The sequence below is a fragment of the Cryptomeria japonica genome, chromosome 4 (genome assembly GCF_030272615.1).
Source record: "Cryptomeria japonica chromosome 4, Sugi_1.0, whole genome shotgun sequence".
Taxonomy (NCBI): domain Eukaryota; kingdom Viridiplantae; phylum Streptophyta; class Pinopsida; order Cupressales; family Cupressaceae; genus Cryptomeria; species Cryptomeria japonica.
The window spans coordinates 620,601,284-620,629,124 of NC_081408.1; the positions used below are offsets into that span (position 1 = coordinate 620,601,284).

The 27,841-nt window shown below is 38.1% G+C and overlaps 1 protein-coding gene across 2 annotated transcripts in view; it reads left to right on the plus strand.

Moving 5' to 3' along the window:
• LOC131037698 (uncharacterized) overlaps positions 1-27,841 on the plus strand; it is a 93,307-nt gene that overhangs the window by 53,459 nt on the left and 12,007 nt on the right. For both annotated transcript variants that reach the window (XM_057969882.1, XM_057969883.1), the window contains exons 2-4: positions 21,267-21,381; positions 21,810-21,899; positions 23,026-23,124. In XM_057969882.1, the coding sequence (XP_057825865.1) occupies positions 21,267-21,381; positions 21,810-21,899; positions 23,026-23,124 (304 nt within the window). The remainder of the gene's footprint in view (positions 1-21,266; positions 21,382-21,809; positions 21,900-23,025; positions 23,125-27,841) is intronic.

A 27,841-nucleotide genomic window follows, 5' to 3' on the forward strand; every position in this document is an offset into this window, starting at 1 on the left:
GCAAACTAGCCTAGATGAGAATTCAAACAAGTCTTGAAATAATTTAGGCCCTCATCACTTTGGATATTTCAGTGCCTAAGAAGCAAAGAGCCTTCATTAAGCCTTGATCAAACCTTGATGTTCCTCAATTTTCACTAAATTAGCCAAATTCAAGACATTTGGGGAGTCTAAATCAAGTTCACATGAATTAAGGCATTTGCAATTTAATTAATTAATTTCTAGGCCTTGAAATAATTGAAAAAATCAACCTTTGAGCTTTGGAATTAATTTAAAAAATTAAAAAATTATGCTAGAGCGCTCAAAAATCATTATTGCGCCTTTACAAACAAGTCGGCCATCTTTTGAGAGGAGTTTTATTTTATTTTATTCCCCATTTGCCAAGTCGGCCTTGAGGGAAATCAAGGTGAGCGCCCTATATAAGGGAGGTGTATTGTAGCATATTCAAATCATTCTTTCATTATCTCTCATGCGAACTTGAAGAGCATATTTGGAGGTTCGAAATTGAGCAAGTTGGAGGATAATTTCCAGATTTTGAAAGGTGTTTGAAGGTGAATTTTCAGATTTTGAGAAGCTAGTGGAAGGCGAAGCTTTTTGAAGGCTAATTGAGGCGTAATTCATCCAAAGGAAGACCACAATTCAATCCTTATCCAGCAAAGTCTGATCTTCTTTCTTCATTTTTCAAGGTTCATAGTTAGGCTTTCAAAGGAGAAGGTATGAAGAATCCTTTTTGAAGTTCTTATTCAAGACTTGTTTTGATTTCCATAGCAATCTTTTAAAGTCTAAGTTTTGAAAAAAAAAAAAATCTAATTTCCATTCATAATTAATTTGAAAATTTAGAATTTTTGGATTTATCATGTCATTTTCAAATTAATGTTTTTGGAATCATTCCCTTTGAAAGGTCTTAAATTCTATGCTTTAAGGTATGATGCTTAAAGACTAATTTTAAATTTTTGTGTAGGCATCAAATGACGACCCCCAAAGTCGGAGGATCAACTAGCCGATAGGCTCTCATCAAGGAAGATCAGAGGAGCGACGAATTGGAGACCAGGATCGTGTCCAAGTGGAGTAATGTCGGAGACACCAACTTAGGAAACTTCAATGTGAAGAAGTTTCGAGAGGTCCCCTACATTGGCAAGCCATCCCCTGTTGCAAGAAGGATAATTGAGAGTGGCATCATCAAGGCTGCAGGTTTCCCTCCCGCAGTCAAGTGTCATGAGCTGATGATCGAGTGTGCCCGACACAATGACTCACAGTCAAGGACGATCATGACCAAAGACGGGAACATCTTAGCCTACCTTTTAGAGGAAGCTATAAGCGAAGCTCTTCGTCTTCTGGACCATAAAGATATGATCTACAAGAGCTTGGAAGGAGCAAGGTCGATCTACGAAGATGATCCTGAGTCTTGTTTGAACTTCATCAATAAGAATTGGTTGCTCAAAAGTCGGCCTCGCCTGAACAAGATTCCCAATACACCACATAGGATTGACTTCCAGGAGTAATACAGAGACTTGATAACTTTGCTCAATCGAGTTACAGGTGCTTCTCAGGCCTTCTTCTTCGACAAGTGGATGTTCTTCTTCATACAAGTGATAGTCCAAGGAAAAGGAATGCTCCATTGGGCCAGAGTCATAAGCAATTGTTTGGACGTATAGTTGAGAAGGCTAAGACCCACCAAATCATTCCACGAGCTCATATGTTATATATGCCTTGATCAGGAGTTTCGAGTATGCAAGGCTACCTCACAGAGGAGTGATTGGAAGAGGACCCAGAGAAATAAGAGTTTGTGATTCTTATGTTCATCTGCATCATCCACCTAGAAGTGACTACAAGTTAGTCAATGACACCTTCACGATGAACATTACCAAGATATTGCAAGGAGGAATTCACAATCGACTGTCTCTGGATGCACAAGAGCTTGTGAAGAAGTATGGCGCATGGTTCATCCAGTTTCAAAAGTTCACATACATCAGAGTTCATGGGTGTCCTTCACCTCCTTACATGTTGCCAAGATTTCCAATAGACAGGATAGTACTACTTGAGGTGACTAGACAGTTGGCAGCTTATGCGAAGGCATCCAGACACAAGCGTGGAAATGGGATTCCTGTACCCATCATATTAGGGAACTCAGTAGAGGTGTGTCCTAATACTCAAGCCGCGGAAGATGCAGAGAAGGAATTATCTTTATACTCATTCACATCCTTTGCCTTGCGAGAGAATTTTGATCCTCATGGTTATATGGAGGAGACAGTCGGTAGGAAGTACAAGCATGAGTTTCAAGTGGAGGACTTTTGGATGAATCTCTCAGGTGATTTAGAGGTCAAAAGAAAGATGCATTCTAGGCTACCCTTAGATCTCATCAGGAAATGCAAAGTTTATAGAGTAGCCGATCAAGCCCAGGATAATGGTAGGTACCTCCAGTCGTCCTATGAGAAAGAAGACAAAGAAGTGAAGATAGATTGGAATGAGCCCGAGGTTTTAGACTTGAGAGCTTTGATGGCTCCCGTTTTATCCTGCACTCACAGATGGGTGGATGTACAACATCAAAAGTTGAAGGAGCAGAATGTATCAATGACATTCACTTTGGAGGCAAGACCAGAAGAAGGAGAAGCAAGTGTGAGTGAGAATACTTCTAATTCCAAAGGCTCAAAGAGGAAAGAAGGACCTGAGAAGAGAGAACCTTCCAAGAAGAAGCAGAAAACAAATCCTGATCACCCACCAAGCACATCTTCTAGGCATGAAAAAGAGGCGAGTCAAGGGGAAGATCAGAGGCAGATAGTATATGAAGTTGACGAGTCTATGAAATCCATGGTATAGAATGATAAACAAGAGAAAGGACAGACACCTCAGCATTCTTCAAGTCAATCTCCCCAAGTTGGTGCTAATGAGCAACATGAAGAAAAGAATGATGATGAAGCAACATCTCCTTTTCAGGAAGATAGACCACTACTTAAAGAAATACAAGTGAGGGAGACAAGATCTGCCATTCCTGATTGGCTGAAAGAGAGACTGACGAGGGTAGTTGTGGTTGAAGAGGAAGAAGACGTGTTTGACTTGGAAAGCCTTATAGGAAATTCTCATGAGGTAATGGAGAAGAAGAAGGCCACAAAGATGTCTAAGGTAATTAGAGATGAGACAGGATCCAGGAAAGTGCAGGTAGCTACACCAGTGGTGGACAAATATGAGGATGAGATTCTTGCAGAAGAGTATGACTTAGAAATATTTGAGCTTGGTCCACTTACCTCCGAGCAAGCGATGGAAGAAGCAACTGATTCATTTGAAGCACTTAAAGGCAAACTTAAAGAAGAAATAGAAAAGAATAAGAAGCTTGAGAGGGAGGTCAGTGCTTGGAGGAACTATTTTAGTCATCTTAATCAGCCCTTGAGACGTCAGGATCCAGCAGTATCTCCTTTACAAGCACTCCCTCTTGAATCAATAGGTGAGGCAAAAAGGGTGAAGAGCTTGGTTCAAATTATGAGTTCTTGGATTGATAAATCCCACACAGTAACCGTTGAATTTGCAACAAGAATGATGAAGACAGTTCATCGAGCTATCCAGGTCCTTGAGATTATCCATAATCTAATGATAACTGTAGCTGCATTCACTCACACTAGAGATGTTATCATTCTAGTCTTACAAGTGATAAGAGAAACACCAAGACGGATTCTGGCACAAGAAAAGATAATGGATGGAGGAACCCATAACCTCCTACAGTGGTTAGCTCTGCTCCAGATGAAAGAGGTCGTTTTTGAAGACATCAACACCAGATGCAGTCGAGTTGAAGGTATCATTCATCCAATTCAAGATAAGGTGTTTGAGGTGTTGTGTACCATTCTTGACAGGTGGATCGAGATCGAGATAGATGTGGACATCCAAGAGTTGGAGGATAGAATCAAGGTCATCTTTTGCAAAGAGGAGAACATCATCACAGATAAGCAACGAGATCAAATGTACACTACTATGTTCTTGATTGAGAAGACCAAAGAACTTGAACCTGGATGGGAGACAACTCTTCTCATTGCTTTTGATGAAGTCCTTCACTTGGAAGAACGAATGAAGAATCTTCCTGAGATTCCCATTGCTGAGATTGAGGGAATTGTGTCCAGATTCATTGAATATGCCAAGAAAGAGCATAGGAAAGGGAACAAAATTCTAGATGAAAAGTTGTTATAGGATGATGTGGCAGCTTAATTCCTATTGGCCTATGTCTCCTCGATATTTGTGCCAATTCTTTATTGGCTATGGATTAATGATGTTTATCTAAATGGGGACTTTTTTGTAACAAACCCTAATTAGGGTTTAGGTGTCAAAATCTCAGCCATTGATCTTTTTTTGATCTGGGCCATTCATTGTATTTGAGGATGCTATATATACCCTCACTCATTTCATTTTAAAGGGTTAGAAGAGTTAGAGAGAAGTTAGAAAAAAGAGAGAGAGCTTAGAGAGAAGAAAGTTAGAAAGTTATTGTTGCAGCAAGATTGAGTAGTGAAAAAAGAATTTTGAACAATTGTTGTCCATTTGGTTATGAGATCAATAAAATATTGAAGTTATGGTGTTTTATTGCAATACTTGTGGCTATCTTCATGATTGTTTATCTTCTTGAATCACTCTTAGTTGAAATAGCATTTAAGTTCTAAGTTTGAAGGATGAAGTGTCGTGCTTGATCTTTGATAAGATTCATATTCCAAACCGCTAGCTTCTTACTGATTGTAAGGACGCCTTGTGTGGTCAACTGGAAACCTTGAGATTGATTAAGAATTCAATCATTCTTGGAAGTATTGGTATGTATTTCTATGATAATATCTATAGCCTTGATGATTTGAGAGTTATTGAATCCCCTTAGAAGATCGCATCAATTCCAGTAGAGTTGTAATTTCCTGGCGATACTGAAATTGGTAGAATCTTATCAAGTCCAGTCTTCATTGAGTCATTCTTAGGATTAGTTCAAGTATTCCTTTTTAGAAACCCTTATCTTTTGACATTTTTTGAAAATCCGTTAGTGTTAGGAGAATCCTGTTCCTGCATTTAGAAAGAAAGTAACGTGGACAAGCTTTCTCTGAAAGTACGTAAGGCACCTTGAAGAAACAACATATACAACGACCACTGGTGCTTATCCACACGTAGAGATCCTACAATAAAGAACCTTGAAGTCATTCCGATTGATCCTTTTCGCGACATCTTCAGCATTCAGAGACTTTAATCAAGAGAGGATAAGGTACCTTTAGGTATTTTATTCTGTGTTTGGTTGTGTACAAAATACACATCAACAGTCTTCCACATTGCTGGGTGCATGTAAGGGCAATGTATGCATTGTAGAGCACTGATTCTCCTTGGTTATGCATTTTCAATCAAAATTCAAACCTTAACTTTGCATTGCTGGGTGCAAATCGCCCCCAATGTCGCAATGTGAAGCACAATTGGAGGTCTATGTTGCATTTTGCAATAAAAGTGCAAAGTTGATCTTACAATTTTTGTAGTGCACATGCAAAATTCATCGTTATGTAATGAAAACGCATCAATTTTGAAAAATGTAATGAATATAACATTTTAATCAGCAATTTGCAAGAGTCCTCGAACAATTTCAAGTGAAAACAACAAAAATTACAAGCAATATAACATTTTAGGGCAATGATTTCAACATTTTCCTTGTAATGAAAGTGCAATTTCGAACCCTAGACTTGTAATTTTCTTGCACAAATTTATTTGCTTTTTCTTCTGTAATGGTTTTCTTAGCAATTTCTTAGCAATTTTACCATTCCATGATTTTGCTCTTCAACTTTCAATTTTGCACTTTACATTGTTGTTTCACCATGTCAAAAAATTTCATGATTCACACCCTTGTAGTACAACTTACACGACATTATTTCAGAATTTCAACCTCAAAACCCCAGGTCTTGACAAAAACCAAAACCTTACTCGCTTCCAAGCTGGAGACTTTAAAAATGATTGCCAAGCTAAACTAAACAAACCAAAACACTAAACTAACAAAGCAAAAAGAGGGGTCCCCATTTGCAATGGGGTGTGTGTGTAAACGTCACAACAGGTTTATCAGCCTCTGAAGAAAAACAACATATGCTTGTTTAGAATAATGAGATAGAACAAATCAATGTTGCAAACTCGAACCAATTAAATGAAAACCTTTTCAAATTCATTCTTGGGCGCCCAAATCCTACCTCAGGAGGGAAAGATGTTTGAAATTCATACTAGGAACATCCATTCCAACATTCTATTCTAAAATTGCCATTCGTCTCTCTTTATTTAACAACTTTTATTTCTAACTCACATGCCAAAGTTGCTATTTCCAAAACCCATGCCAACTTTTGGAATTAGAAATGTTTCAAATAATATCTATTAATTTGCCATTAGTTTTAATTTGACTAATTCATCTTGACAATTTGACTTTCCCGGTTTATCTGTAGGTTCTGACTTACTATTTTTAGATAACTAGACTTACTATAAATAGTAATTTCTAATTCTAGAATGTGGACATAATTTTAAGAACGGAATTTGTTACCCTCAAGGTGATGAACCTCAAGGAACAAACCTACCTTCGCTCTACCTCACTTAAATTGAAGCTAAAGGGGAGCCAGAGGATGCCAAGTACAAAATAAGATAAATAATCAACAAACAAAGTTTTCAGACGACCTTGCTAAGTCTTTGTCTTGGGGGCGAGCACGCAAAATTGGGACATGAGCGTGGTGCGCTGTCATCCTGTTCGAACAGAGTACAGAGATCGTACGGAAATGACAAATGTGACTATACTACTAAACAAATGATGTAAATGATAAGCTAAGCTAAGTAATACAAAATGCGTGACACTAAAACAGTGAGAAAAGATAGTAGAAGCTTACAACCGGTCCATGGTTGAAGCCTCCTGCAAGATAGATATTTTCCCTCTCAATTACGAAGCTGCACACAAATAAGAAAATAAAATTTTGGGGGTTGTGTTTAGAGGCCTGCCTTAGTCAGACCCTCATTTCGGTGTTTCCACCTCCACAGACAACCCAAATAGTAGCAACGATAGGAGATAAAATGATAAAGATAAGAAATGGACAATTAAGACAATAGATAAGTTGAAAATGAGAGATTATAGATATGCAAATGAACTAAGAAAGAGAATGAACTCCCCTCCAATGCTTGTGGAGACCACACCACAAGCTCTCCAAGAAATTGCAACAATGGTGGTCTACAAATGTTGGAAAATTTGTGCATGATAAGGATAATGGACCCCAAGAGCTCAAGTTACTTCTCAAAAATGATCAAGAATCCCTTCCAATTACAAAAATTCATGAGATATAGCCTCCAAAGTGAATCTTGACATTGATGGCCGTAGATAGAGGCATTACAAACTCTTTCGGGTGTAGGTGTAATGCTCAAACGACCACCTGCGGATTGACAGATTCGCGAGAAGTAAGTGCGGCGTGTTGTGACCTTTTCACACATTGCCCCATTGCTAACGAGGACTCTCTCTTTTCCTGCTTCTCGCGTTGGTTAGTTTAGGGTTTTGGCATCTTAGTGGGCAATTTTGAGTTTCTTGTGCTCGAGTCTCGGAGTTTTTGATCATGCCTAGTGTCGTTCAGGTTTGTTTTTGAAGTTATAGGATCAAGCATGTAAAGTTGAGATTTTAAATGATCCTAATTTTGTCTAAGTGTAGACCTTTTGAGTGTTAACATGTTTTTGAACGTCCACGTCGGTGATTTTAAAGTGCTAAGGTATTTAAGTCCTTCTGGAGTTGTTTTCTTGCTCCTAGGAAGTTATCCAATTGATTTCGTGCTTTATCTCGATAGGTTTCCTTATTTTTCGCTCAATTTTTTGGCAAATTTGCCTAAGTCCATGTGAGTTTTATTGAGTTTTGAAGTTTCCTAGTGATTTTGAGTGGAAAATTCATCATTTTTTGAATGAAAATCCATATTCGAAGGGTTTAAAGGTCAAAATTCCACACTAGAGGTGCTTTTCCCCTCATATTCTTGAATACCCAAGATTTTCCCCCACTCAAAATCTAGACTGGACATGGATTTCCCCTGAAATCTAGACTTGTCCCATTTTTCCTCCATTGAGAATCCATACTATGGTCGATTTTCCCCAGGATGCTATAATTTTGACTAAGTGTTAGGATTTTGTCCTGACTACCCTCATTTTCCACACTTGGATCGATTTTCCACCAGGCCTTTTGTGACAAGATTTTGAGGTTTTTTGTGTGGATATTCTTTCCAGACCCAAGATGATTTTCCACTAAGGGTTATTTTGATATTTTCGTGTTTGGATGAATGTCCAGACTAGGGTCGATTTTCCACCAGGGGCATTTTTGTGTTGAATGACGAAGTTTTAAGTGAAATTTTCATTCCAGACTAAGATCAATTTTCCCTTGGACCCCAATTTTGTGCACATTGATGAATTTCGATGGGATTTTTTATCCCTATTGGGATCGATTTTCCCTTAAGGGGATATTTTGACTTTTTTTTAATGATTTTAAATGGGATTTTTTAATCCCTACCTAAATCGATTTTCCCCAATTGACCATTTAATTTAAATTTTGAAATATTTTAATAAATGAGCCTCATTTAATTGTTTATGATGAAAAGCAACGATTATTTAAAATAAATAAAAAACAATTAATGATTTGCAGTGAACATTTAATGTTTTTAACCTTCTAGAAGCAAATCGATTTTGCCAGGCAAGTATAAGAGCAAGTTTTTTAATCCCACATTGCTTGTGTGGTGAAAGTTAATGGTGAAAGCAAGTTTAAAGGAGGAGATCCCAGCATTATTTTATCATTATATTTTCCAAGTGTATTCATGCAAGGGCGATTTTTCCTCCAGTTGGCGATTTTTGGCAAAGTGTCTAAGTGACACACTTGATTGAAGATTAATTTTATTGGCATTTTATACTCCATTTCCAGCAAGGCGATTTTCTTGGTGGCTGCCATTGATGTTATTTGTCACAATTTTTCAGACTTGGGCGTTTTTTTTGGTGAAGTTGGCGATTTTGGAGAGGGCGATTTTGTGTTTGGGAGGTTTTCACCTCCAATCTTTGACGATTTTCCTTCACCATTGGTGATGCCTTGGCTGGGAGCTTGCTGATTGGTGTTTCAGACCTGAGTTTTGCCTCCATTGCTGCCTTCATATTGGCTGAAAAATTCGTTTTTAGACCTACATTTCATTTTCAATTCATTCGTGCCTTAGGCGATTTTGTCTAGAGGCTGATTGGAGGTCATTTTCAGTCCATTTTCAGAGTTATTTAGAACTGTTGCAGGTCTGCAAATTCCATTATTGGCTGCTGTCTTCAGAGATTTTCATTTCCAGCCACCTGTCAACTTCAGCGATTTTGCTTGGGGTCCATTCCTTTGTCATTTGTTCATCATTTTTCAGGGATTTTTAATCACTTTCCAAAGTGCTGGTTAGTCTGAAGCAATCCATTTTCAGACTTGTCCTCAGAAAATTAAACTTTTACCAGCCATACCTACATTCTTGGATATGATTGCTTTCATCATTAAGATCGATTTTCATTAAGTTTGTGCATATTTGGGTAGTTGCAGCATGTTTTTAGAGATTAATTTGTGGAGTTGCAGGTTGTCTTCAGATTTGCTGGCAGCCATTGTTGACTTCGGAAGGTGTCTTCGGACTTGGTTTTATGTGAAAACACAACCTTTCACACCTTTTCCTTAGTCATTGTTGATCCGGTATACTCCTTTGCATTCTAATTTGAACATAATTTCTAAGTATAAGGAGGCGTTTTTAGACTTTGGTTTGAAAGTTATTGATTTTTGATGAACTTAATGAGGGTTTTATACCCCAACCTTGTCACATTTTTGTATTCAATTGTTGAAATCTATCAGGAGTGTGGATTATTTTCCTGATTTCCATACCCAAAATTAATCTAAATCATTAAGAAGTCATGAATTTGTCTAGAATATTATTTATTTTCCTAAGTTCTAACTTCAAGCTTCATACAGGTGCGATGTCGAAGTCCGGACTCAAGGAAAGGAGAGAACAACAAAAGATACTTGAGATTGGATTCTATCCAGAATCCAAGATTTCATCCAGATGGAAGGAGATTATGGACACGAACATGCATTTCCTGAACATGAACCAGATGCGACAGCGTATGTTCAAAATTGGAAGCCAGATCCCTTCCCTAGCCTATGTGAACATTATGAAGAGTGGCATTTATCAGGCCACTGGATTTACGCAATCCATACAGTTTAGTGAGCTTATCCTGGAATGTGCACGATGTTATGATCCTCGCTCCCGAATGATCAAGACTCCTAAGGGTGCCATCATTGCCTACCTTGTTGAGGATATGATTGCTAAGGTGTTTGGAATTCCACGTGGAGCAGACATGAAGGATGTAACTAAATATGAATATGAAGACCGATATAAGAAGAAGATGGTGAAAAATAAATTGAATGAATGATTCAATAATTGGATGATTACATTGAATGATATACACACGTATATATAGAGGTTACAAGATGATGTTCTATAATTAGAACATAACGTTAAAGTAAAAGATTAAAGAGCTAAACGCTAAATTAAGCTTAAAAGCTAATTAACTCAAAAGAAAAAGCTAAATGTTAAATAAAGCTTAAAAACTAATTAACTAAAAAGAAAAAGCTAAATGCTAAATAAAGCTTAAAAGCTAATTAACTAAAAAGCTAAATGACCATTAAACAAGGAACTAAATATAGGTGACTAAAATATAATTAAATATTCTAATACCCTAGCTTAATGGTCATGCTATCTATCACACCAAGCTGCCTTCTAAATTTGAGAAACTTTGCCGGGCTCAAGGATTTGGTGAGGATATTTGCAGTCTGATCTTCTGTAGGAATGTACTGCAGTATCACTGATCCATCTTCAACATGCTGGCGGATGAAATGACAATGAAGCTCTACATGCTTTGTCCGCTCATGGAAGATTGGATTTTTGGCTAATTTTAGAACCCCTTGATTATCACAAAACAAGGGAGTAGGTCCTGGTTGAGACATTTGCATGTCTGCAAGCATCCTATGTAGCCAAATTGCCTCACATGCTGCCTTAACAGTTCGCCGATACTCTGCTTCGATTGAGGAAAGAGCTTTTGCTTGTTGCTTCTTGCTGATCCACGTGACTGCACCTGTACCCAAGCTGAAAACATACCTAGAAGTTGACTTTCTGTCATCAACACAACCTGCCCAATCTGAGTTTGTAAAACCAACCAGCCTAGGATCTTTGCTTCTGCTGTACAGAATGCCATAATTAGGAGTGCCCTTCACATATCTAAGCACACGCTTTGCTGCAACCCACTGTTCAACTTTTGGGGCTGACATGAAGCGAGAAATATAGCTCACAGCATAACTGATGTTAGGTCTAGTGGTAGTGAGATAGATGAGGCTGCCCACTAGTTGCCTGAATGAAGACTCATCCACTACACGTGAATCTGATTTTGCTGATAATTTGAGCCCTATCTCCATAGGTGTAGATGCAAGTTTACAATCTTGCATTCGAAACTTATCTAGTAGGCTCTTGGCATACTTTGACTGAGAAATGAATATGTGGCTATCAGTTTGCCAAACCTCTACACCGAGACAATAATGGAGAAGTCCCAAATCTGTCATATTAAAATGCTGACACAAATTCTGTTTGACCTGCATGATCAAATGTGCTGCATTGCCAGTAATGATGAGATCTTCAACATAGACTATGAGAAATAGAATATCATCACTAGTATGTTTGACATACAAATTGGGATTTGAAGGACTCCTCTGAAAACCTTGATCAATCAAGTACTTATCAATTTTGATGTACCATGCACGAGGAGCCTCTTTGAGGCCATAGAGTGCTTTGACTAGTCTACATACCCGGTGTTCCTTACCGGCAACCTTGAAACCTAGAGGCTGCGTCATGTAGACTTCTTCCTGCAAATCACCATTGAGAAAGACACTCTTGATGTTCATTTGATGGACTTTCCATCCAAATTGAGCTGAGAGAGCGAGGACAAGCCTAACGGTACTCATCTTGGCCGTGGGAGCAAATGTCTCCTCATAGTCGATGTCCTCCTTCTGTGAAAACCCTTTTGCCACCAACCGAGCCTTGTACTTATCAAGGCTCCCATCAGCTTTATACTTGACTTTAAACACCCATTTGCAGCCAATGGGCTTCTTTCCTGGAGGAACATCGGACAATACCCAAGTGTTGTTTTTTAGAAGACTATGTTGTTGCGCTGCCATAGCCTTTTCCCATTCAGGGACACCTTTAGCCTCTGTATATGTTTGAGGCTCATAAATACTGTGAATGTTGGCCATAAGAGCAAAATTAACTGTGTGTTGCTTGCTCTTACCTCTAACTGATCTACCCTCCATGACCTCATCATCATGAAGATCACGAATGGTCTTGGCCCACCACTTAGGCCGGAGAGTAGAAGTACCAACATCTGCTGCGGGATGAAGAGTGCCTGTAATATCTGGAGCAAGCTCCTCTGGATGTGGATCGAGAAGATCTTGAGGAAAGTTAGGGGGTGCAATGTCATGCTTAGGAGACCCCACAACTTCAGAGTCGACTAAATCCCTCCCATTAGGTGGAGCTAAGGGAAGACGAACACCCATACTTACAGCCTTTGGAGGATGATCCTCAGTGCTCAAATCTGGAGAGGAAGGCTGAAAAGGCCCTTTTTCTTCATCAAATACTACATCTCGACTGAATATGAGGTGATTAGTGTCTATATCAACCAACCGATATGCCTTGTGGTTGTCATTGTAGCCGATGAACATCAATTTCTGACTCTTTGGATCCAGTTTGGTGCGCGTGGCATCTGGAATCCAAACATAAGTTGTAGAGCCAAAAACTTTCAAATGATTGATTTTGGGCTTCCTGCCAGACCAAGCTTCCTTTGGAGTCATCTTCTTAACGACCTTTGTGGGAGACCGGTTCAGAAGGTAGACTGCAGTGAAGATCGCTTCCGCCCAAAAGTGTTTTGGAACATTTCTATGCTCCAACATAGACCGAGCCATCTCAGTGATTGTACGGTTCTTGCGCTCAACAACACCGTTCTGCTGTGGGGTGTAAGGTGTGGTAAGCTGATGCTTAATGCCATGTGATGCACAAAAGTTGGTGAACTCTGTAGGACAAAATTCCCATCCATTGTCGGACCAAAGAGTGACTATTTGACAGCTAGACTCTTTTTCCACTAAGGCCTTAAACGTTTGAAACATGGTGAACACCTTTGATTTCTGCTTAAGAAAATAAACCCACATGTGTCTGCTGAAATCGTCAACAAATAATAGAAAATACCCGCATCCAGTGACTGATGGAGTGTTCATGGGACCACAAATGTCTGCATGAATGAGTTGCAAGACCTTGGATGCTCTCCAAGCGTTTCCATCTGAAAACGGAGTCCTATGTTGCTTTCCAGCTTGACACGCTCCGCAAACTCCATGATTTTGAGTTTGAATCTCAGGTAGTCCTACGACTAGATCCTCTCGAACCAACTGAGAGAGATAGTGGACATTGAGATGCCCATATCGCTGATGCCAAAGAGTGCTGATGGAAGTACTCCTAGCTGCCATGGCGAGCTCCTAAGAACCAGTAGAATCAACAAGTCTATAAAGACCATGATCCTCAATACCAATTGCAACTATAGTGCGAGTCTCCCTGTCAACAATGCTGCTGATTGACTGACTGACAAAAGCTTCATACTGACTGACTGACAGTAGATTGAGCTTCATACTAGGTACAAAGTATACATTGAGGAATATTAAATCCCTCCCACCAGATGAGATCTGAACGTTGCCCTTGCTGACAACAGTATACTCTTCGCCTCCACCAAAGATCACTGAATCAGTGAACGACATGTACTCTGTAAACCAATCCCGACGATGTGTGAAATGTCGAGAGGCTCCTAAGTCAATGTACCAGGCTGATGATTGAACATCACTAGAGGAGGTTTGGGCCATGAATGCATAGAAGGTAGATTCCTTCTGATTAGGATGCGTGGCAGAATTGTCTTTCTGCTTGGACCCTCCCTGTTTGGATTGTTGGGATGCTATCAATTTCCGGCAATCTTTCACCAAATGGCCATATGGGTTTTCTTTCTAGATTCTACTCCAGGAATATTTTATTCAGTTTTTTGCTTTTCAGCACTTTGGTATCTTGGTTGTTGCAGGTCCTGGGATCTCTTCTCTGAGTAGGATGTCTCGGTTTTGGTTCTTCTTTCTATTTCCAGTCTTATTATCATTGTAGCTTCTTTTATGCAAACGCACCAAGATAAAGTGCCAGCATGCATTGTTTACTTGGGATCTTGCACATCTTGTGCCTTATTGTACATGCACTACTTTTAAAGTGCCATGAGGGGGTTGATGTTTGCCTTTTGTTTGCCATCTACCTTTGTCTAGTGAGTGTTCCTTCCACGACATTCGCCTCATGTTGTGTGTCAAGTGAGTGTTCCTTCCATGACACTATGTACTTTCTCCGCGCCTTCGATGTTCCTGATTCTTCTTCGTGCAGTTCTTGTTGGCTGTTCTTTTCAATGCACCTGTCCCTCTCCCTTTTTTCAGCATTATGGGGAGGTTTGTCCTATTGGTTCTAATGCTTCTGTGGTTCGATTGATCGACTCTTCAGGCTTTGGTTTCTCATACCATCTGTATCTTCGATTTCAATTGTTTGCCTTTGTTTGCCTTCTGATTCGAGCAGTGTCATTTGAGGGCACTTATACAGATCACAGTCTTCTCTACTTGGTCATGTTCTATTTCAATAATCGGATAAGCATGACAGCCTCTCGATTTTTCACATCATGTTTGTCTTGATCTTCACTTGCTGTTGTAGGAAGAGATTCCTTGCCCAAAACAAGCTGATCAAGGCAACGATACTCAAAGATGGCAAGCATGCGTTATTTCCAAGTGTTGTAGTTGCGGCCGTTGAACTTCTGACTGTGTTCCAACATGATGTTGGTTAATGATGCCATCATGGAAATTGAGGTTGATCAAGGTCAACTGAGTGAAAGCAAGAGACAGAAGAATCTGATAAAAAAAAAAATCAGAATAGAAGTAGCTGCTGAAAAAACTGAAACCCTATAGGAGAATTCTGGCACGAATTCCAATGCACAAATTTCGAGGTTTGGAAGAAACACAAAAATTAAATTTTTTTGCACACTTAAAACAGCATAAATGGTGCTAAAAAAAACAGCAAAAATCCCAATGTCCATAGAAATAGCATAAATTGTGAATTGTTTTTAAATTCCAAGGCAAATTTGTTGGCACAAAATTCGAGGTGCGGAAAATGGGGCACCCAAAAAAATCTGAGACCAACTCAAAAAATCTCTCGAAAAACCCACCAAGAATTGAAAACAGAATGCAGATCCGATGGCTCAAAAATTGAGGCATGGAAAACGATGCACCCAAAAAATCTGACGATGACCCAGTTGAGGTCGCAAAAAACCCACCAAGAATCTGCAACCAAAATAAAATTTCGACTTGAACTGAAGGGTCAAAACCCTAGTCAAAAATTGCAGAAACCCTAAGAAAATTTTCAACCTGCAAAAAAAAATCTGCCTAGGAAAAGAAAAAAATCTGCTCTTTTTAAAAAACAAAACAAAAAAAAAGTTTAAAAAAAAATCTCTTCAATAAAAAACTTCAAAAAATTTTAATAACAAAAAATTTCGAAATTTTTAATTTCCTTGCTCTGATACCATGAAAAATAAATTGAATGAATGATTCAATAATCGGATGATTACATTGAACGATATACACATGTATATATAGAGGTTACAAGACGATGTTCTATAATTAGAACATAATGCTAAAGTAAAAGATTAAAGAGCTAAAAGCTAAATTAAGCTTAAAAGCTAATTAACTAAAAAGAAAAAGCTAAATGCTAAATAAAGCTTAAAAGCTAATTAACTAAAAAGAAAAAGCTAAATGCTAAATAAAGCTTAAAAGCTAATTAACTAAAAAGCTAAATGACCATTAAACAAGGAACTAAATATAGGTGACTAAAATATAATTAAATATTCTAATAGATGGATGCGTGCAAGACTGTGGTGAATAAGGAGTGGATGATCGAGCCTAGGACTCATCATTCCAAGGCACCCAAGACACTCATGTGCACAGACTTCAAAGAGGAATATAGTGATTTAGTATTCTTGCTTAATCGAGTGATGGGGATGCCACAGGGTGCAATATACGATGGATGGATGTTCTATTTCATCCAGGATTGTCTAAAAGGAACATTAATAAATTGTTCTAGAATCATAAGTGACAATTTGGACTTTCAGCTGAGGAATGTGGAGTGGTGCAAGTCATTCAACATGACTTCCTATTTGGTGTACCTGCTTGCACTATTTGTTACATACAAAGGATTGATATGCAGAGGTGAAGTCGGGAATGGACAAGGATAATTCAGGAGTTATGAATGCTATCCACAACTGAACATGTATAGAATTGAAGTTTATAAGAGAGTGAATGATGTATTCACAATGTACATCACGCGGATGTTGCAAGGTGGAGTCCACAGGAGGTTGTCCAAGGAGGCAACAGAGCTGATAGAGAAATGTGGATCGTGGTATATTTAGTTTCCCACTTTCACATACTCTTAGGATTCATGGATTTCAATCCGAACCGTACAGGCTTCCTAGGTATCCTTCTGACAGAGTGATCTTGTTGGAAGTGGTGAGACAACTTCTGGAGTTTGATTCCATCCAGAAAGAGAAGCACAAGACGAGCATGACATTTCCTATTTCGGTTGGGAAAACGTTGGAGGTTTGCTAGTTCACCTTAGCAACTAGCACAACAAGTGAGGAGGTTGCATTCTATCGATTTGCAACATATAAGAGAAGAGAGGTTTGATCTAGATAAGAAAGTTGGAAGGATCAGGGGAGAAAATTTCATCCACAAGGTAGACATAGAAGATTATTGGGCCAACCTGATGGACGAGCAGGCAGTGAAGAGACGAATGTGGTCCTAGATGTCAGTGGATTTCATGAGGAAGTGTGGACTTTTTCTCATTCTCGATTAAGTATTAGATGATAGGGATCATACGCATCCACAATATAAAAATGAAATGGAAAAGGCGATCTTATTGCCTAATTGGTCAGAATTAGAAGAAATAGTTTTGAATGTATTGATGAGAGAGGTCTTGCGTTTCTCTTGAGCATGGGTGGAGATTTAGATGAACAAGTTAGTTGATATGGGTGTCACCTTCACTTATGAAAGATGAAACAGGAGGAATCTGCTTTGGAGGATGATCAGAGGATTATCAATGATGTCAGAATTCATGTGGATGAGGAGAGTCAAGCTCCCAAGAGAAGGAAGAACACACCAGGAGAAGTCAAGGCTAGAGGGAAGAAGATTGAGGAGGTCAAGAAGAAGAAACAAAAGGCTACTATTCCTTCGCCTATCATTCCTTCACCACCTCTCAATGTCTCATCAATTACGAAGTTGAAATGCCAAAACAGAATGGGGAGTTTGAGCAATGTTCCAACACAGTGATACTACCAGAGAATATTCAGGATTTACATGCCACAACAACATCTGCTCCACCTAATGAGGATGATGATCAGCCAGGATCCCCTACTGTCCTTTTGGAGGTTAGTTTGGGAAAGAATGTATATGATTTGACCGAGAATAATAATGATGATGATGACGATGTTATCTCGGCATTGAGAGAGCTTGATCGAGATATGTATCTCGATGATGGTATGGAGATGGCCGCTATTCCTGATTGGCTAATGAAGAGTATGAAGAAAAGTAAGAAAATGATAGAGGCACAACCTATTGATGACATTGATGACTACTTAGCTAGGAGCAATAAGGAAAAAGAGCCTAAGAGAGCTGAGATTTTGTCACATAGCTAGAGATGAGACAAGAATGCGGATTGCGTAGGTGGCTGTTCCTATTGCAGGTGTGACGACAGACATTGCTACTGCTATGGATTTCCAGATTACTTCAGTTGCCCTTGGCCGAACTACAGGAGAACAAGAATTTTAGGAGGTTGGTGTCAACCTTAGGGCAATCAGTGTGAGATTGGATAGAGAGATTGAAGAAAAGGAGAAGTACAAAGAAGAGAATCTCAGACTTAGAGAGTACATTGCAGGGGTAAGGCGCGAGAATCTCAGACTTAGAGAGTACATTGCAGGGGTAAGGCGCGAGAATCCCACCCTTATTTCCCCTATTGCAATTGATCGTGGACTACATTCACATTATGAGGCAGCGAGAGATACACTCTTGGAGGTGGAGAAATGGATTGAGAATACAAAGAGACAGGCGGATGATTTTCTTAGTTTGTCTAGGCATTTGACAGGACAACATGGCTCATGTTCAGAATCTAGTATTTTGGAAGAGTTTTGGAAGAATTTAGGCCTATTCAGGAGAAGACTATTCCACGCCTCAAGACTTTGAAAAAGGTTCCTAAGTCCGCATTGGTTAGGGAGAATGTTGTGCACAATGGAGATAGATACGATTTCCATGGCTGGTATTGCTCATTGGCCATGAAGAAATCAGCTTATGAGAGCGCACAACTGAGTTGTGCAGAGGTGGAAGGACCAATTCATGATATTCAGTTGAAGATCCTTGCCTCAATAGAGGAGTTATTGGGGGTTGATGTCAGTGATGCTAGTGGTTTACACTTAGCTGAATTAAGAGACAAGATGAAATTTATGTATTTTTGTCAGTGGGACTCTTTCAAGAAGAGTGAAATGGATGATTTGGTCTCTTTGATGATTCATGTTCATAGCTTGCGGAAGGTCATGCCAGATTGAGAGAACACTTTGGATGCTTGCTCAGATCCATTGGACGTGATTGATTTATAGCAGGATACCTTACCCAACATTTCCATGGAGGAGTTAGATTCTGTATTGGTTAGATTCTTGGAGTATGCTAGGAGAGAGAGAGATGCAAGACAAAATCTTCTAGAAGATTCCGTATTTGATGACCAGGTATCTTGGGCCATATGTTGGTGGCACCATTTTTTATGTAAACCCTAATTAAGGCAATTCTAGGGTTTTGTTGGCATGATCTTGGCCCTTGATTTAGTTTTAATCTTGGTCATCCATTTTGTATGAGACTCTATATATACCTCATTGTCTCTCATTTGTAATAGAGAGTTTTTGTAGAATTGTTGGTATATGCTGCAGCTATTTGAATATAAATAATTGTTCGACTTGATGGTGATTTTGTCTTTCAAGTGTTGTTTTGCATTCAAGGTTCTCAATTCCTCTAAGTTAGATTAGAATTTGCTTTTATGTTTGTTAGATTGAGTGGAAGATTTGTTGAGTATATTTGTGTGGAATCCTTAATCCATACCACTAGCCTCTTGCTGTTGGTAAGTGTGCCTTGTGTGGTCAATTGAAAATTTATGCAAACTTAACTTCGATTATCACATATCCATTGTTATGCATCAACTTGGATGGTCTCAATGTTCGATGGTGATAATTTGAAAAATCAATAAGTATACCTTAGATGATTGCACTAAGCTCACGTCAAAACTTGTTTGTGAGACCTTGCCTAGTTCGATTCCACTAAATTTGTTCATCATTTCCTACATTCCTAGGCTTAGAATAGATTTCCTGAACCCTATTCCTTTTGCCCATTTTTTCAGTAAGTCTTAAGTCTAGAGCTACTTTGCCATATCCTAAGTTATCGGCACACCCATTCCCTATACATGACCTATGAAGTTAATTCGAACATTTGTGTAAGTCCCCAAGTGAAAACAACAATTCACATCGACCATTGAGTTACCCACTCATCAAGACCTGACATGTATAAACCTTGGAATCATTTTAGTTGATCTTACCCTTAGCATTTGAGGTGATTTTGTTTAAGAGAGGGTAAAGTGCTTTGGTATTTTATTCTGAATGTTATGTGCCTAAAACACACATCAACACGGTGCGCGGACGTCTTCGCGGCGTGCTAGAGTCCATTGGTCAACGTGCTTGATAAAAGACAAGTTCCAAGTTGACAGGGCGATTCATGTGGATGAAAGGACAAAACAAGCAACGAATGTTCCCAATCGGCTTGTAGTGAAGATGGGTATGTGATGTGGAATTGTGCGGGGTGCAATTTATGACGTTACACATAACATGAACACTAGAAATTTAAAAGTTATAAGACAAATTAGGTATGGTAGGACTAATATTTGGAAGTTGGTTAAGGCGAAACAAAACAGTTTAACACTGCATCAAAAAAATTCTTTTATCTTTTTAATTGGCATTCATTCTAGCAACTTGCAAGGTCCTCTAGTCTTCCAACTTATTTTGTTCATTATCAAGGTGTTTCGAAAAGGTTTCACCATACTTGTCTTCCCCTTTTCTTGAAAAAAATAGTTTCCATGGAGAGTACAGTGACATTCTTGGCCAAGAAATTTGAGACTTGATTCCTATTTTTCATGACATAGACAAATTTTATTTTCTTCATGAACATATGATTCCTATTTCTTATGACACAAACATACATTTATTTTCTACATGAATATTTGAATGGCTCTGAAATCAGTGATCAAGATTGCAATGCGTGGAGTGTTTCATTACATGTTTTCATTTTCCCGAAGTAAAACCATAGGAGCTTTTAATTAATCTTCAAAATGATGTTGTCCAACTCCAATTTTAGCTTTTATGAGGGCCCTTATTATATCTCCATGGCTTCCAATTATTGATGATAAGTGCGCAGGCAAATGATGAGTTTTAATTATGACAAATCCTTCAAATTCTTTCCTTGTCTGCTCCCCTTTAGAGATGCCACTGAGTTCATCTTCCACTAGTTGCTCAGGAGCAGTTGAAGGTTCATTGTTAATCTCATGTTTTCAAATCCCATCTGAAGGTAGGATGAATTGGATACTTTGATGATTTTCTTGAACAAGATTTGAACATTTTTGTTTATAACAAACTGGGGAATATCTAGAAACATCTTTTAAATGCCATGACCATTTCTAAGAAATTGTGGGAGACTGTTTCAAGGCTATTTCTGGAGTATTTTTAGGCCAATTTTTGGTCTTCTAATATTGTATGTTCAAAATTGAAATAATGTATAATTTGTTGTCTATATAAATGATTTTTTTGTACAGTTGTTCCCATACCATTTCAATTTGTGTTTTCATAGAAAGTTGATGTTTGATGTTTCTTGGTTAGGTTTGGATTATTTTAACCTTGGAATGCATCTTTAGTATTTTAATTTTAACGTCAACATTTACACTCCCAAGAATTCACATTTAGATAGTTGTATATCTTTTTTTAAAGTGGACAGAAACAGGTTTTTAGGGGCATTGCAGAAGTCCATTGTATTAAATTTTTTGATGGATTCATGTCAGAGTATATGATTTTGGTTATGATGGTGGTGCTGCCTTGAATATTTTGACACCCAAATATGGTGTATTCAGAAACCATGTCAGAACAATCCTTGGGGTTGACGTGCCAGATTTTGAGGTAAGTGATACTTATCAAAATTTTCTTATTTTCATAATATAAATTTTGATTTCTTACATCTTTGTGTATAGAAGTGGACTACTATCTATTTCCTGAACACATAATGTAGATGGAAATTGCCAATTGTTGCTAGTAACTTCATTTGCTTTGCACTTAATTACGATCGCCAATGTCAATGTTATACATAATTGTTAGTAGAGGATGTAGCCTCTCCAGTGCAAGGAGTTCAAGCTTTGCCTATCATTGCTTTTATTTTATAATAATCGAATTCATGGATTGTGTGCTCCATAAGTAGTATTTTTCTAAATGGGACATTGTTTACAAGTTTATCTGCTATAACAAATTTGTTTCATAGAGTTTACAATTAAATTTATGAGAGTGCTTTTATTTTTCTAATCTCCATTTCTTTTTATTGTGTATATCAACAGATGAAACAAGCATTGATGACAATTATTGCATTAGAGGGCATTGGAGGCATTCTCTTCACCTTTGGCAGCAACTTGGGGGCATACTTATTGGTTGGTTTAGTTTGTATCTTATTTACTTGGTTGACTTTGTTTTTGCCTAGCATGTTTGTTAATCCGTCTTCCTATCCAGAAATACTTTTTGCAGCAGACACCTAGTATAAAAAATGAGCATGTCAATTGTCAAATGTTTCCCAAAGTTAAGCATTCAGCTTATATGTTGTTGTAATCATGAAAATTTGGATAGTAACGCAATGGTAGGAAGATGCTCAGATGTTGCAGTTTATTGAGGTTACCACCAATCTGTATAAACACTTGCATGGGCATGGTATTCAAGGCAGAGATCTCATCCATAATACAATTTTGCCATTATAAACTATCCAACCCTAAATGTGGAGGAGGAAAGCAGTTTTCTGACCAAGGTTCTCATCTCCAAGCAGCTTCATAGGGTCAAACTGACCTATGGCTGTCTTGAGAGGGACAGGGAACATCTCAGGTATCCCTAGTAGTGTTGAGTTCATCAAGGGTGATAGAGAGATATTTAAGAGGTAGATTCTAGTTAACATATTAGATATAAGATTGCTGCATGTATGAACAAAGAGAGTGTCATATTGGCAGCAATTTGGTAAGCCTTTACTGAGGGTGTAACATTGGGTCCATTTACAATTGCTAGTAGCAACCACCCATCCAAGAACAATTTATGCTTTTGTAAATTACAGGAGGAATGCAAGACTATTTAGGATATGGATATTGACAAAACATGCAAATTGTGCACTAAGTTTAAATCAGCAAATAAATTGTGGTGTATAGTTACACATCATTTGGCATGCGAGATATTTACTTTGGATAAGTTAATGTCATTAGCTAGTTAGAGCTTCTTTTGGGGTTTTACTCTTATTCTCTTGTTTGCTTTGGTCATTGATTTGATTTTAGTTGACCTTTTAGAATACATATCCATGCCAGATGTTTATATATGGAAAACTAAATGGTTCTTCAAACATCCATTTATCATTGAAATTGAAGTGCTAGTAAATATCTCTAGATGGCACATGCTTATTATAGTTTATAATTTATTTATCAGAGATACTTATGAAAACCAAGATTGAGGGAACATCTCTTTGCTGGCATACATTTGTGTTGAATTTGATGCTTTTTTAATAATATGAATTGGCCTTGGCAGCTAATCTTACTTGCAGCTGTGACACCGATTGTGCATGATTTCTATAATTATGACATGCGGAGGCCTGAGTATGTTGTAGAGTTTGTTCAATTTCTGAAGGTATGCTGATTTTGATTTACGAACTTCAAACAATGTTGCATTATTGATTGAATATGTTTGTTCTAGTCTAAGCTTTTTTTATCGGTTTCTAGTTTAATTTTTTTTTTTTTTTTCATAAATTTACAGGTTAAATGTTTCTTGGAATATTTTTCTGTTTCTAAGAATAATTTAATGTTAATAATGATTTGTTTATAGTTGAAAATATGTTGTTTTAATTACTTTAAGATCTCTTGCTCTATATGATTTGTAAATTAGAATGGATATAATATACACTAGTCATCAGTAAGCAGATTAACTTAAAGAACATGGTTGATTCATTTTAATTAAGCAAAAAATGTAACAAGAATTGAAGGCAAACGAAAAGAACCATATCACCACAAAGAGTAATACCAATGCCTTGGAGAAACCCACTTGTAGGTGAACATTCCAGCAAATATGAGTACAATCTCACTTAGAACTACTCCAAATGGCAATTACAATGGTCTAAGACTTGGGTTTTATATACAGACATGAAACAACTGTGGTTTCAGCTCGTACAGCCCCAATAGTATATCGCAAGCCATTGCCTTGTTACTGAACTTGCAACAGTCACCTAGGAACTTAGAAAACTTGCAATTTGCTACTGAAAATCCCTTCTACATGCTCTCAAAATGCTCAAGCATGAACAATGGGCTTATTTTAGCCTTACAAAGCAATAGGAAGTTGAAAAGATTGAAGAAGTTGAAGAGACAATGAAAACTGGAATGTCATGGGATATTTTTCCAAGCATACGTAAAATTGTCTCTTTTTACAAGGAGGCAGTTTTGAAATTGCCCAACACTTGTAAAACTGCCTTATGGTTTTGAGACTGCCTGACACTTTTGAAACAGCCCAAATGTTTTCAAAACTGCCACTGGTACTGGTGAAACTGTGCCTTTTGACATTTTTTGTTCACCAATCTCTAGAAAGCCATAAATTTTGCGTACTAACTTGAAATAAAGTGCTTTTTTATTTAACTTGCATAATTTTGTGAGAGGAACCCAAATATTGAAAATATTCATAGTTTGATGCAATTAAAGAAGTGCCCTTAATTTAAACTCCATTGTAGGAAGAAACCTTTTACCTCATATTCCTAAGGAATCAACTTACTAGTTTCAAAGCCTGGTTTTAGTTTTAGTTTTTATTTTGTTTGCCTTGGACCTGGATCGTGCAACTGAGAGAGATTGGGCTAGCATAATTCAGCTTCTTGGTTAGGGATCTGAGTGGTTTCTCCTAGGTATGGAAGGAAAAAGATAAATGTAGAAGATATTGTGGTTGGATTTCCTCCAATTTGAACTTTGCAATAGTGTGCAGGGAACATTATTTCTAGTGCTAAGTATTTGTTATAAATATTTTTTTGATCATTCAAGTGTGGGATTATGGTCCCCTCTTGTTATATTATATATTAAACTCAAAAAGATTATAGTGAGAAACCTTTTTGAAGAGTAGGAAGGGAGCAGAGTTCAGAAAGACTTAAAAACATGCAACCCACCAAGATAAGCCTAGAACAACAACTAAATGCATACCATTATCAGATTACTAGGACTTCATCATTAGGCATGCAAAATAAAATTGCCCCAATTGAAGGCCTAGAGCATACAATAGTTACATTACAAAAACAATATTGATAGAGAAATCAAAGAGAACTAGAATAGACTATTGCAATCTAAATTGTAAGAGTCGTCCACACTCTTGGCAAGGGCAATCGCCCCATTGCAAATGGGGACCCCCACTTGCTTTCTAGGTTGGTCAGCTTAGCTTAGTTGTTAGTGTCTTTGCTATTAATCTTTGTATTGAAGGGATATAGTTTCTAAAGTAGCTAGGGAGTTCATCAAGTCAGGTTGGTCTCCTTAGAGTGGAGTGAAGATAGTCGGTTGTGAGCATGAAAGTAGATCGAGAACCCCTTGAATCATGTCTAGGTTTCTCGTGTTATCTGATCATATTTCTAAGCAAACCTTGGTTGAATGCATAGTGTCCTCTTACGTCCTATCCTTGCTCTAAGTCTGAAGCAAACTTGCTTTGATGCCCGCCCCTTACACCAAAGTCAGAGCAAAATTTCTCATAAGGCCCCCTTTTAAAGGTCAATTTGGCATGTTTCATATTGGAGTGGATGAAAGACATGAAGGATGAGCTAATGAAACAAAGGCAAATGAAAAAGGGTGAATAAAGAGTCTACCTAAGGTCATGTACCTTGCTCTCTCATTGGAGCGAAATTTGCCTTAAACCCTGTACCTTGCTCCAAGTTTGGAGCGAATTTGCTAAGACCTTGTCCCTTGCCCAAGAATCCAAGCGAATTTCCACCCTAGGCACTCTTAAGGGTCAAATTAATGGTACTTTCATGTGGAAAGGTTTGAAAACTTAAGCCTAAAGTCAATGAGGTAGAAGAAAGAGATTAGAGCGAGTTTGTCTTGAATTTGTCCCTTGCATCGTTTTTGGAGTAAATTCTTCCACAAAGGCAATGTATCCTGCTCCTTAATTTGAGTAAAATTAGTAAAAGCCCGTCCCTTACCACACATTTGGAGCGAATTTTAGTCATGTACCTCACTTGCATGTTGGAGCGAAATTCCATGAGGTCATGTAGAATGCCCTCCCATTGGAGCGAACTTTCCTAGGGACTGTACACTGCTATAAGTTTGGAGCGAATTTTTCCTAAATACATGTACATTGCTCTAAGTTTGGAGTGAATTTTCCCTAAATACATGTACACTGCTCTAAGTTTGGAGTGAGTTTTCCCTAAGGTCGTGTACATTACAAACAAATTTGAGCGAACCCCTCTTAAAGCTATGTACGTTGCTCATGAATTGAAGCGAATTTTCCAAGCTATGCACATTGCTCCTGATTTGAAGCGAAATTGGCATGTACATTGCCTCATGTTTGTGTTGGCAATTGACACTCATTGGATTCATTTTGTTGTCATTGATGGCAACAAGATCAGATGGAAGTCATAAACCGGCACTTGGAAGCATATACCGACAGATATCGGCTTTGGAGCATTCAGGGCTACACCGGCACCGACACCGACATCAATACTTCGTTGGAAGCGACATCAAGGAGGATTTACATAATAAATCATTTTGTAAATATTGTCAAGGCCGACATTGAATATCTTTGTAAATATATTGTAAGCCGACATAAGGCATATCATCTGTAATAGGTATATAGGTTAGTCTGCTAGGTTATTTTTGTAATGAGGTGAGAGATGATATGTGTGGATATAGGAGAATATAGCATAATTGTATGATGCGAAATATATGTATGAAGATCATTTTGTATGCAAGTGTTATATCATGCAATGATCTGTAGATGGCTTGGAAAGCATTCTTGGAGGAGAAGAGATACCGGTATCAGTTCAGAGTTTATGAACCGGTACAGAGCAGAGACAGAACTAAAACTCTATTTGGCATAGCAGATGCATTCTTGAGTTCATTTTCAGTAATTTACTTTAGCAGAAAGCTTGTAGTCAGTGAGGCTCTTTAGTGATGAGCAGCATGCTCTAGGCAGTGTGCCTTCCTACAAGTGCAGGCCCCTATTATATGTAATATCTTTTCATATGGCCAGTGAACTGATATTGTGGGTCACAAATTCCACCGTGGTTTTTCCTCATTGAGGTTTTCCACATATAAATTCTGTGTGTTATGGTGTTCATTTATGTGGATGGTTTATTTGCTTCTTGTTAGACGTTTATTTGTTTACCGGTTTATATATGCATGGTATAAAAGGATAAAAACTGTTCATACCGGTAGAACACTGATTCACCCCCCCCTCTCAGTGTTCTTGGATCCCAACAATTTGGAGCGAAATTCCTTGAAGACATGTACATTGCCTCATGTGTAGAGCAAAATTCCTTGAAGGCATGTACATTGCCTCATGTTTAAAGCGAAATTCCTTGAAGTTATGTACCTTGGCCACTAAATGGAGCAAAATTTACCCAAGTCATGTACCTTGTCCAAGGTCAAGAGCGAAATTTGTCAAACCATGTACCTTGCCCCCTATCTTGAACGAATTCCTCAAATTCAAGCATTTTGGCGCTAAGATCAATTCAAAATTCGAATTTGAAGGCAAGAAGGTGAAGTCGGCCAGCATGAGAAAGGTAATTTGTTATTTTGTTTTTGCTAAATCAAGTCGGTCTTGCACCCCAAAATACATAACCTTTACCCTACGCGCCTATAAAGGGAGGGTCAAAATATTCATTTCAACCATCAATTCAAACACATTCTTCTCTCCAAGTGTGGATTTCAGAGCAGACTGAGCGAATTTGACCAGCAAGACAGCGAATTTCTCCAACAAGGTAGCGAATTTATCAGCATCATAGGGAAATTGAGGCAGGACAAATGCGAATTTGAGTAGGTCAGCAGCAAGTCAGTGAATTTCATCAGCATATGAGTGAATTTTGTCAATGAAGCAGCAAAATCAGTCAGCATTAAAGCAAATTTAGGCATTGAAGGTGCAGATCCAGTCATCAAGGGGAGCGAATTTCACCACTAAGTAGCCCAGATTCATCATATAAGCAAATAATTCATCTCCTATACAGCAAACTCCCTGCAACTACAGCAAGTTCACTGACTAATATCACCCCTCTTTTAATCAGATTTAGTAAAAAAATTACATAAAATCAGAGTGAGAGATCAATTTAAAATAGGATGTGTGTGAAGATCATATGTTATGTATTTGATGCTATGCTTGCTTTGTTTTACAGATA